Source organism: Girardinichthys multiradiatus, chromosome 11 (genome assembly GCF_021462225.1).
Source record: "Girardinichthys multiradiatus isolate DD_20200921_A chromosome 11, DD_fGirMul_XY1, whole genome shotgun sequence".
NCBI lineage: Eukaryota > Metazoa > Chordata > Actinopteri > Cyprinodontiformes > Goodeidae > Girardinichthys > Girardinichthys multiradiatus.
Window position 1 is genome coordinate 21,513,977 of NC_061804.1, and position 13,043 is coordinate 21,527,019.

At 39.2% G+C, this 13,043-nt stretch overlaps 1 protein-coding gene and 1 long non-coding RNA gene across 5 annotated transcripts in view; both read left to right on the forward strand.

Annotated features, from left to right (window-relative positions):
• Nucleotides 1–2,900, forward strand: part of LOC124876371 (stAR-related lipid transfer protein 13-like) — a 93,212-nt gene extending 90,312 nt beyond the window's left edge. For all 4 annotated transcript variants that reach the window (XM_047379057.1, XM_047379059.1, XM_047379058.1 and 1 more), the window contains one exon: nucleotides 82–2,900. In XM_047379057.1, the coding sequence (XP_047235013.1) occupies nucleotides 82–196 (115 nt within the window). In that variant the 3' untranslated portion in view covers nucleotides 197–2,900. The remainder of the gene's footprint in view (nucleotides 1–81) is intronic.
• A 4,579-nt stretch (nucleotides 2,901–7,479) lies between these two features.
• Nucleotides 7,480–9,524, forward strand: LOC124875882. The gene is made up of 3 exons (XR_007040160.1): nucleotides 7,480–7,553; nucleotides 7,883–7,970; nucleotides 8,469–9,524. It is a non-coding gene; the product is annotated as an uncharacterized LOC124875882 (long non-coding RNA).
• The last annotated feature ends 3,519 nt before the right edge of the window (nucleotides 9,525–13,043 follow it).

The window sequence follows — 13,043 nt, forward strand, 5'->3', positions numbered from 1 at the left end:
GTGGGCATCAGCGGGCTCTTCTGGTCATGTTTTTAATAAAATATAAAATTTTAAACAGGTTTTCTCTTATTGTCATTGCAGGGGAAGATCTCCAGAATGGTACAACAAGGCATTTGGTCATTTGTGTGTTAATGAAGCCCAGAGGATTCGCTCCTCGTTCCTCCCAGCAGATCAAAGTCCTGAGGCGACGACCTGAGCTCCAGACATAATGCTTTATCTTGAAAATTTGTTTAATCATTCAGGCGATCTTTTCTTGGTGCTGAGCTACAGTTCTGGTCAGACATGCAGTCACAGTAATCTTGGCCTTTTAAAGATGCATGTTATCCATTTAATATAGTTTTTCAGAAAATATTGATTATAAAAGAAACACCTTCAATGATTTAAAAAAAAAAGACTTTGGAAATAAACACAAAGTCAAAATTCTACTATACTATACTCCCACTAATATTTTGATACATTTTCTATGGCTAGATGCAGAAAGCCACACACTTTTTGAACCATCAACAAAGTCCTGACAAAACTATGGCAAGAAAAAAGACCACTCCTCTGAGCACAATTGGTAAAATTGCTTTTAAGCAAAGCCCATGAGGTCAGGGCTTTCCAGAGGCTTAAAGTTAGCCTACTTTATCCATCCTAAAATCAGTCTGGATGTGTGTTTACGATCATTGTTCAGTTGGAGCACCCATATAGGACCATGTTTGAACTCTCTAGATGCTGAATTGAGGGGAACATTTAGAGTACTTGTTTATTATTTCATTCACTTTGTGCAATACCAATTATCATTATGCTGAACAGTTAGTCCAGTGTTCTTAGGTTTAAAGCCTCACCTTAACTCCTCAGAGCAATCTTCTTTTCACTGTGGCCAAATAGCTCAATTGATCATCTGAGCATAAAACATGTTTTGCATATCAGTTCTTTTGATCAGCATCCTCTCAGTCCATGTTGATGTGGGACAGCTTCCAGTTTAGAACAAGTTTGAACCTCGATGGTTCCTTGATTATTTTTCAACGTTCAAATCGATTTGGTTCAGATGGTTCAAAGTTGGACTTTAGCAGGTTTTCCAAAAGATAAACAATGCTAACATACATCAAAACTGGTTTTTGACATTAAGCTTCTGGTTGAAATTGTACACTATGTTGAAAAGCCGGGCCCATGCCAGGAAATAAATCGCTTTAAAAAACCTTTGACGGTTTTGTCAAGAAATGTGGTCAACTCTCCAGCCAGAACTATGGCAGATGCTTGGTGATAACTATAAAAAGTGTGTGGTTCCTCTGCAACTTTCCCAATTTATTCAAATATTAGTGGGGGTCTCTGTATATGTATATTTCAGCCTGTATATATAATTCTGACCCTGTGTGGATTACAGATAATCTACAATAAATTCTGACCAGGACTGTATATTATATTGAGTTGGAAGTGTATTTATTGTCTTTTTCTTCAACATTATACTTTAATTTATATTATAAATTATGAGTTTTTTTATTCATTTTAAGTCACAGTTTCAAGATTATTTCTACTTTTGAATGTGAAACTAGACATTTAATCATTAGTAAAGTAATTAACTTTGCAAGTACTTATAGCCATGTACATTATTCAAAGGATAATGTTTTGTAGATACAAAGTAAATTCCTTATTTATTGCTTTGGTTTGTTCTTCCAAGTCCTCAGCATTTATTTTAGTATCCTCAACAAACAAAACAATGAGAGATAATGAGATATCACTCTAATCCACATTGTTAGAGAGTACGTATCGAAGATTTACATATCATAAGAACTTATTTTCAAATCAACCATTGATTGAATCTCTTATATTAATAAAATAACTATTGTTATTCATTATTTTAAGATTCGTGAAAACATCACGAGATCTACTTATTCTTCCAATCATAGATTTATTGTTAAATGTAGCCACAAAAGCAGGTCTTGCTCATCCATATTTTGACTATTATACTAGTGAACTCTATACAAACAATACTGAATATGATGTATCTTCAGCTTAAACCTGATAAATTACCAAACTATTGCTCCATTTGCACTTATCAAAAAAAGTAATAAAAAAGAGTAATTACACAAAAACATGAGAACTCATGAAAAAAAGAGCAACAAAATACGGATACAGGTCAGCACCGTGTTGTGAAAAGTCCACTTGTGTCATGTAGAAGGACCACACAAGGAATCTCAACCACATTGTAGGGGACACAATCACCATGTCCATAAAAGTGCTTTAAATATTGTGTGTACAATTTCACAGATGATTTCCTTTTTCAGTCCCCACTTTCAGTGTTAATCTTATCCAAAGGTGTCATTTTATCTCTGCATATGGTATTATAGTTGTTCTTTTTTTCTCTTTCCTGTTATACAATGTCTAAGACATGGGACCATTTCACTGCTTCTGGGAAGCACGTTTGAAACTTAGCGTGTGTGCATGGTTGTGCCTATGTATCTGCATTTCAAACACACTTACAGCTGTACTGTAAACTCTCTGCAGCGCTCTATGTGCCATCACAGCTCTTCAGGGTCTTCCTATCATATTGATAAGCTGAAATGTGAAATTTCCACACTCCATCCGTAGAGAAGCAAAAGCAAACGAAAGCCTGCTCTGCCGTGGTACTGCCCTGGCTTTTATGCTTGTTTTCGCTGTAGGCAGCATTGCCATGGTGTTGCTATAACATTATCTCCACAGTGCCGCCATAAACCTCGCGCGGATGCCTTTTGCTGGATGACAGTGGCGCGTGTGCATGGGTGCGTAAATAGGGATTGAGTGTCTCTGACTTGAGACCTCCACTGTTTGTGGAGAGGCTCCAAACTTAGCCTAGAGCAGGAGGATTTATGCTTGATATTTTTGACAGTGACTGAAAAAAGTATTGTTTCTAAAAAGGAGAATAAAAATCTAAAAGTACATTTGTTCTGTTTTTCTCTTTTTATTAATTTTTTCACATTCTTTTTTGAAAATACATACAGTATGAAGATGTATTAAAATGAATACAGTGTCTTTAAAGCACCTCCATGCCCTTTAAACGTCTTCATGTTTTGACAAGCCTCAACAAAAACTTCACTGAATTTTAGTTGAATTTTATGTGAAAGATCAAAACAAAGGATACATTTTTTACACAGAGAAAGAAATAAGAAGTATGGGATGCAATTGTATTTAAGGATGAGACATTTAAAGCACCAGCTCTATACCCTCTACAGGGTACTCGGGGGTTCATGGGAGTTTGCCCAACTGGTCCACATGTGTTTTGTGGACCTGGAGAAGGCATTTGACTGTGTCCCTTGTGATGCCCTGTGGGGGGTGCTCCAGGAGTGTGGAATCGGGGGTCCTTTACTAGGGGCCATCTGGTCTCTGTACAAGCGGAGCAGGAGTTTGGTCCGCATTGCCGGCACTAAGTCGGACCTGTTACTGGTACATGCTGGACTCCGGCAGGGCTGCCCTTTTTATAACTTTTATGGACAGGATTTCTAGGTGCAGCCAAGGGCCGGAGGGGGTCTGGTTTGGGGACCAGTGGATTTCATCTCTTCTTTTTGCAGATGACGTGGTCCTGCTGGCCCCCTCTAGCCAAGACCTACAGCATGCGCTGGGGCGGTTCGCAGCCGAGTGTGAAGCGGCTGGGATTAAGATCAGCTCCTCCAAGTCCGAGGCCATGGTTCTCGACCGGAAAAGGGTGGCTTGTCCTCTTCAGGTTGGAGGGAAGTTCCTGCCTCAAGTGAAAGAGTTCAAGTATCTCGGGGTCTTGTTCACGAGTGAGGGAAGAATGGAGCGGGAGATCGACAGACGGATTGGTGCGGCTGCCACAGTCATGGTGGCGCTGTGCCGGTCCGTTGTGGTGAGGAAAGAGCTGAGCTAAAAAGCGAAGCTCTCGATTTACCGGTCGGTCTACGTTCCTACCCTCACCTATGGCCATGAACTTTGGGTCATGACCGAAAGAACGAGATCCCGGATACAAGCGGCTGAAATGAGCTTCCTACCTAGGGTTGCCGGGAACTCTCTTACAGATAGGTTGAGGAGCTCGGCCATCCGGGAGGTGCTCGGAGTAGAGCCACTGCTCCTCCACATCGAGAGGAGCCAGTTGAGATGGCTCGGGCATCTATATTGGATGCCTCCTGGACGCCTTCCTCGGTAGGTGTTCCATGTACGTCCCACCGGAAGGAGGCCCAGGGGACGGCCCAGGACACACTGGAGGCACTATGTCTCTCGGCTGGCCTGGGAACGCCTTGGGCTCCCCCTGGAGGAGCTGGAGGAGGTGTCTGGGGAAAGGAACGTCTGGGCGTCTCTGCTGAGTCTGCTGCCTCCGTGACCTGGTCCCAGGTAAAGCGGAAGACAACGAGTACGAGTACGATGAGTACATTTAAAGCAGGATTAGGTAATGAAACAATATCCCAAGCTTTCAACATTTCTTAGATCACTGTTCCTTCTTCCAAAGTACGAAAATGTAAGAAACCAGTGCAAACCTTCCAAGACACGGAAGTCCTTTTCTAGTCACACTGACCACTCAAAGTGGTTTACACTATAGCCACATTCACCCAGTCGCACTCAAATTCATAAACCAATACATAGGTTGATAGGCAATTTGGAGTTTAGTGCCTTGGCCCAAAGGCACATTGACATGTGACAGGAGGAATCAAACTCACAACTTTTGAATTGCAAGAAAACCACTCCTCCGGCTGTGACACAGTAGCTCCTTGAGAGGACTCGAGAGGAGCTGCAGAGATCCCTAGCCCTGGTGAGAAAATATTTCCACAGGATAGCTAAGGTACTCTGGTTAGATGAGACCAACATTTTACTTATTGGCCTACAGTGTTGCAGAAAACCAACACCACACATCACCTTGACCAAACCATCCCCATGGTAAAACACAGTAGTAGCAGCATTATCCTGTGGGGAATAAAACCTGTTAAAAACAGCAAAAGACTAGAAACTGGGGCAAAGGTTCATCTTCCAGCAGCAACCATGAACTTACAGCCGGACCTACAATGGAATGATTTAGATTAAAGCCTATGCATGACTGACCTAGTCAAAGTCTATACCCAAATTCAGTTAAAAGTCTTCGTTAAGATCTGTGGCAGCGTCATGTTTGCCTAAAGCCATAAAGGAGACGCGGCAGACACACAGAAGAAGGTGCTCCAGTTAGGTAAGACCATAACTATAAATATTTTGGTGACATGCCCAATTTTATTTGTTGCAGAAAATAACCACTATACGTGACTAAACACATCAACAACAAACATGGTGGTGGCGGCAGCATGCTCTGTGCAAAGCTGGTAGACGCATCCACCAATTGGTTGCTCCACCAAGTATTGATTCAGTAGGGCCGAATACAAATGTATGACACACTTTTCAGATTGTATTTAGATTATAACAAACAAAAAAAACCAAATGTATAATTTTGATTTCAGTTTAATAATTATTTACTACTTAGAGTTGATCTATCATATAAAATCCCCAAAAAATAATCAAAGTTTGTGACTGCAAAAGTATAAAATATGATAAAGTTCAAGAGGTAAAATTTGCTTTGCATGGTGCTGTACACGTTTAGAATTTCCCGTTGTCAGATGTTGCTGTGTCCATTAAGTGGCGTTCTTCACCCTCTAGGGTTTAAATGAGTGTGGAAAGTGTGCCACAGGAAATATTTTTAGATAACTGAGTAAATTAATAGTCCTCGGAATCACAGAGAGATCTCCTCAAGGACTTTTCCTCGCTTCCCTGCCTTTGTCCTTTAAAGGAATGGATGGAAACTAACTCTCCAATGCTCAGATCAATATTCAATCACATTTACCTACTTATCCAAGTTAGATAGATGGTCCAGACTCTCGTAAAGGACAAGGAAGGGGTTCGGATACTGACACCACTCTCTAAAAACTCCCTGCACGTGAGTCAGCATGTCTTTTTACTGTGTGACAACGGAGAGACATTACTTTAACTCCTACCTCATTTAACATGTCAATGGTTTATCTTGAAAGTGGGGCACATGGTTACAGCTCCTGAATGTCAATGATCCTCTCTCTGCACGGTGGATGTGCTTTAGCTCTGCTGCTCCACAGGCTCCGACAAATGGGAAACATCATTTTGCAAATTACTCAGTGAAAAAAAAGAATCTCACCAGGTGAATCTGTAATTTTCTCCAGTGAACTATTTTAGATCTGAGTTGCTTTTTTTTGTGTGTGTGTGTGCGAGTGTGTGTGTGTACAAAACAATAACTCACTGCATACTGCAGCCGACACTTTGCAAAATGATCTAAAGGGCCCTCTTCTGGAGAAAACCAGAATGGTAAGTTCAGCTTTAATCGTAGGCTATCTTTTCTGCACAGGCTTTTCAGCAAATACAGTGTGCTTAGAGTATGTGTTGATATATCAGAGGAGCATGATCTTGAAGGGACTTATCCTTTATTACTAAAGGGCAGGATGAAAACATTTTGAATCACTGGACTCTGAAAACTTAGTTTGTAGGATAATGATGTTTTAACAGAAGGGTTAATAGAAAACAGAGTTATATCTTACAGTCAGCTGGCTGGAATCAGGTATCAGTAGTAAGCATTTTTGTTTGTATTTAATCCACCTGGACATTAACGATTGTCAAGGGATTCCAAATTATGGAAATATAAACATTGTAAATTGTATAAAATATGTTTGACTTGGTCATAGATGACTGTGTTGAGAAATTGTATTTATTTTAAAATATTACATTATTATTATTTGTAGTAGTAGTTCCCAACACTTGTGAGTAGTGAACATTATGAAGGTAGTTGCTTTTCATTCTAGCTCAGTTGTTTAACAGAGTTCCTATATGTTTTTATGTTTTATGTTTTTAAGTCTGGAATTAGTTGTACACGTTTTTCAGCTCTAGATAAGTATAAAAAAAAATTGTAGTTCCAAGTGTTATTCCCATTGTAATTGTCTGAATGTGTATATTTATCTAACCATCCGTCTGTTTCGTTCACTTCCTTACAATTATGCTTTTTGAGGGTTCCATATTTAAAGCCTGACCCAAAGATTGCTGTTCACAAGCGAAAAACCATCAAACTTGAGGGAGCTGGAGCAGTTTCGTTATGAGGAATGGGCCAAAATCCCACTGGCAATATGTGGCAAGCTCATAGAGTCTTATCCAAATCAGCGTGCGGCTGTAGAGCTTTGTAGGACAAAAGGTGGCTCTACAAAGCACTGACTTTAGGGGTGGGGGGTGAACAGTTATGAATGCTGAAGTTTTCTGTTATTTTGTCCTATTTGCTGTTTGCTTTACAATAAAAAATTATGCCTTTTCAAAGTTGTAGGCATGTTCTGGAAATTAAATAGTGCTAATTCTCAAACAATGCATTTTAATTCCAGATTGTGAGGCAACATAGCATGAAAAATGCCATGGGGCTGAATACTTTTCCAAGTCTGACAAGTGGAAACATGCATTTAAGCGTAAAGTGTAAAGAGCTATACAGGGTGTGTGCTACGGTTTCTCGATATTATCAGACACAAAATTCATGTTTGTTTCAGGTTTGTTTTAGCAGAAAAATGCCAGTTGTGCAGCAAGAATCCTAATTTCCAGGTCCTACTGCATACAAGTCCAGTGTGAGTATAAATCATTTAGACATTGTTTAAACACGTTTTTAACAGAAAAAAGCTCACTTGGTATGCGTACAAAGATGCACACACTGTATTCGTCTGTCCAACAAGGTGACAACAGATTAAGTCAAACTAATCTTTAATTCCACATTTTGTGAATGAGACTGTAAGATGATGAAGCTGTTTATTTAGATGCATGTCGATAAATGTCAAATAATGCTGTTTAAAGTGGTAATCTTTCTCTGTTTGAATTTTTGTGTTTTCTAATGCATCGCTGTTATCTAATGTTATGAAACTTTATATCTGAGATGTAAACAAAAACATTTTGACTGCAGGTCCTGAAACACCCCTAGGCCTGCTACATATAGGGCAGCCGAGAGGCCCATTCTTACTCTGAAGGAGCTGCAAAAATCCACAGCTAAGGTGGAGAATTAAGCATGAAGTTGTGCAAAGCCAGTAGAGATGCATACTAATTGAAGAAAAACTAAGCTGTGCAAAGTATTAAGTTAGGGAGGCTGAATGCATACAGTAGGAATCTCACACTTGAAACCTTTGGATTATTTTCTTTCCACCTCACAATTATGCAAATCTTTGTGTAGTTCTATTGTTTAAAATTCCACAAAAATATATTTGCAGCTTCAACGTAACAAAATGTGAAAATTTCAAGGATTATATATATATTTTCCCAAGACACTGTATTTTAACACAATATCAATATTTTTCACAGCGCATTGTTTTACTCTACTTTTTTAACTGTCAATATCTACGTTATGGTTTTCAGAGCAAGGTAACTGGTAAACAACAGTACCTGATACAGAACCTCTTACTGGAGGCGTGGTATTACATTGATTGATTCTGACATTAAAGACATAAGCACCCTTAGCATTCCTGGGAGTATGCTGATTCTTATTCATTCTGCAGATGTTGTGTGTCAAGGGAGAGAGACATAAGGGTGTCTGCAGATGTCACAGAAGTCAAAACCAAGAACAAGAACAGATTCAGCTTCACGTTGTTCCTCTCATGTGGATTACTACATGCTGTCTCAACTGAATTTTTAATGCCAGCTGGTATTTTAAAGGTGCCCCAAACACTCAAAGAAACACATGCATAAATTTGCATGAACATGTTCTTGATTGCATTATGATACTTAGTATTTTCTACCAAGATTACCATGCATTTTTGTACCATGCAACTTTCATGTAATAGGATGACAGAGGATTGTAGAGACAGGATGCAAACACTAACATTTTCTTTGCTTTTACACCAACACAGCTACTTTGTACAAATTCAGCTGATAAAAAGCAACGGCATCACTCCGGCTTCTATCAACCAATAATAAAATGTGGCTCTTAAGTTTCTAAATACTTAATTATGCTTACCAGCAAATACCAGTCATTTATCTTTGTTAGTACTTTAGAATTTGTCGCGTTTTATTTTAGTAGTCTACTGAAATTATATTTTTAACTGTAAAATGCCACTGTTGCTTGCAGCAACATTAGCTAATATTGGACATCAATAAATATCAGAAATCTGTGCTCAAGTAATACCTTCACTGTAAGATTTTCATCGGGGTTAGCATGAGACTCCTTCGCTAAAAGACAGCAAATAACCTGACCCTTATATCCCTGTCACGCTATTAAGTATCTACCTAGTGCTTCAATGGTAAAGGAAAACACATGCTAAATAATGCTCCAATATCGCCTTACTATGAATCTGATACTGTAGCATGCACAATTTGATCATTAGCTGGGTCAGGCTGCCACAGTTTTTCTGGATATCTTGAAACATCCATTGCATAAGCGTCACCACCTAAAGATGGCACGTATACTGCAATTTACTCCGCTGCCAGAACAATTACATAAGCGCTACTCAGATTTGAGAGCAATGATCTGATAACATTACTTAATCTCATGTTATGTTATTCAGATGCTCTGTCTGCACTGATGAAGGATATGGTGATCTCATTACAAAAGTAACATACCCCATCCTGATGCAGTAGATTGTCATGAATGCTCTTCATTCCAAAACAAATGCCCAATACAGACCAGGGATGCATCAGAAATGACAGATATGCTACATAGACATGATCGAACTGATGTTTAAAATCGGTGTCTCCTTTTTCCAAGTTTTAACCCATGCAAAAAGACTTTTCAAAAGCACAAACACACATAGAAAGATAAGAAATAATCAGAATCAGAATCAGCTTTATTGCCAAGTTCGCACATACAAACAAGGAATTTGACTCCGGTACTCTTTGCTCTTTTGTTCTGTTTTTGCATTACAGAATATACAAATTTACAATGTACAATATACACATATATAATAAAAAGGTACATTTGCAACATCTGTATGCTGTTGTTTTGTACTCTATTGAATGTTCATCAGAGAAACAGCCTGGGGGAAGAAACTGTCTTTGTGGCGGCTGGTTTTAGTGAACAGTGCTCTGTAGCGGCGGCCTGAAGGTAAAACTCTAAACAGTTTATGAGCAGGGTGTGTGGGGTCTGCAGAGATTTTAGCAGCTCTTTTCCTGACCCTAGACCTGTATAAATCCTGGATGGAGGGAAGGTCAGCTCTGATTATTCTCTCTGCAGCCCTGATTATTCGTTGCAGTCTGGACCTGTCCTGTTTTGTGGATGAACCAAACCACACTGAGATGGATGAGGACAGGACAGACTGAATGATGGCAGTGTAGAAGATGACCAACAGCTCCTGTGGAAGGTTGGACTTCTTGAGTTGCCTCAGGAAGTACAGTCTCTGCTGGGCCTTCTTCTAAACAGTGTCTATGTGCGAAGACCATCTCAGGTCCTCAGAGATGGTGGTTCCTAAGAACCTGAAGTGGTCCACGGCCGATACAGTGTTGTTGAGGATGGTGAGGGGGGTGTATGGGGGTGGTGTTCTCCGAAAGTCCACCACCATTTCCACAGTCTTGAGTGGGTTCAGTTCAAGTTCAATAATGTGTTTGTCATAATCAATGTTGTGATTATTAATCTGAGAATATTATTTAATATTTAATATTAATATTTTAATATTTTATCAAATAATATTTTGGTCTGTTAAGGGTTGTCCTGTGAATACCAGCCCAGTAAGGTGATGGTATTAGGACAAAATAGAAAGGTGTGAGACGAGCTCTGACATCATTGAACAGCATAAACTCTGTACACACATGGAATGAATTCACACAATTTCTTAAAATACAAGAATTTATTAACAAAAATAAGTCACAAAATAAAAATAAGTAACAAAAATAAAACACAGAACACAAATAGGACACGTGTGCTGCAGATAGCCTGCTAGCACTAAGATAGCCGAGTTTCACGCAAACAAAACCAAACTTCATAAGATGAAAAACGTTTAGATCATTTCAATCTAAATCTTTCTATTATTTTTCTGCCCAAACCTAACCTCTGACCATGCTGAGGGAACGTTGTCCATGGGGCGAAGTTTGAAGAAACGTCCACAGTCAACAAGCGGTTAGATTTCAGCTAACCTGACCTCCGGAGCTGTGGCTTGAAAGACGGCTCGTTCTGTCCGTCAACCAGCTGTTCATTACCGTAACCACGTTGTCCTTCCTTCAGACTCGGCTTGTAGAAACAGCTTCTCTACTGGGGATTTCACGGCGACACAGTTTCGGCAGGCCTCGGAGGGAAAGTAAGCACAATTTCCCCTCTTTATGAATGAAATCACCGGGTACACGAACAGTGCTTCACTCATACTTAACTTATGCATATGATTGCATAATCTTATGACACTCTTGGATCCAGTTTGAAGAGTTTATGTCTTTTTGACAGTAAAAGACATCAGCGCGCTGGACCTCTCCTGACCGGTCCCACTAGAGGCCGTGTGGAAAGAGAGCGGATGTAGCAACAGCTGTGCATTTATTTGGGCTGTGGCGTCACAGGAAGTCCGCTGTTATCCCGTTTCCTGGCTGTGCCGGAAGAAGGTTAATGCACTTTATTTTGAACAGTTCCAGAAGAGTTCGTACCGGAGTTTAATGTTGAAATCCATGGCTGGGTCCCAACATAATCAATGATAACAAACATTTGCTTTATGCAATGTAAGCTGTGTTGCAAAATAAACTTACAAATAGCAGTTAAAACTTCGACAAGTCATCAAAAATACTGATTTTAGGAATTATATAACCATATATGCAGAAAAATATTGCACGAGGTGCTTAGTATTTTTTTATATTTATCTAGCTGAGAATGTGGCTGACCATACTGACTGCAAGATGTTCAGTAGCGTAAGCATCATAAGTAACCTAACTCAACACAATGGCAGCAAAGAACACTGTATTTTTCACAAGAGTAGACGCTAACAAACATTAGCTATGTGACCTGTAGGCAGACAGAAAACATTAACAAAGCCAAATTTTAGTTGTTCTTGTTAACATAGAGACTAACATCAACAGTATGGTACAGCTAGTTTGAACAGGAAGCTAGAAAAGTTGCCATTTCAGAGTCTAGTTTTATGTGATGTATTTGTGTTGCTAGGGATGCTTTGCTGATTTTATCAATTGTGACCATAATAAAGATTTCTTCCGAAATGCAATCACCTTATTTACCCTTACACAGTCTTCAACCTTGCCCAGCTTTATTATATGATTTATTATATGATGTCAAACTAAGCATGTACCGCAGGTTTAATCAAGGTACAATTTGAAAAGCCTGTAAATATATGATGACTTTAACCTTTTTTTCAATTATGTATTCTCTTTAAAACAAACTTTGAATACAGAAAACCCTTTTCTTACTGTTCAAAAACGTCATCTGCTGCGTACGGTTTTATCCCACTGCCTCTGAACCTCACTTTCTCTAATTGAGTAAAACATCCATATTAAATATTCTTTTATTTAAAAGTCTCTGTCATCCCATAATAAATTCCCCCTGTGCTGTGCTTCCGGCTATACTGAGGATCATCAGGAATTCAACATGACAGTTGTGATATCTTTGGGAATTACTAAATATTGAGTGGAATTTTTAATAAACTTCTGGGAGTTTGGCAACATTAATATCTGACTCATCAGGGAGCCGAGGCTCCATGGGGCTAAAGACACTGAGCCATGCTTGAATATTGTCAAAATTAATTATGAAGAATGTTCACAAGAAAGAATGTTTCACGAGAAAAGGAGATTACTTTATCTAACGTCCACTGATCGCTGGTGCGAACTGGCCTTGCTTATTCAGTAGTGTAAAGTATATAATTCATAAGCTTTTTTGTCAAATCTGAAAGCATACAGTATGTAATCGCAGCTGCCTAATTTATCATGACATGGCTCATATTGCAAAATAGTGAGGCAACCCATTCCTTAATCACAGGTCCAGGTCAGCTCTTACTTGATGATATAGTTTAACTGGGATTTGTTGTATGACAACAAACCCAGTATGATTAAAATAAGGAACTGTGAGCTCATAGAAAAACGAATGTCAAAAACGACACTTGCTGTTGGGACAATTTGTTTTACTATAGCTGTTATAAAAATGTCTAATTTTGAGTTTG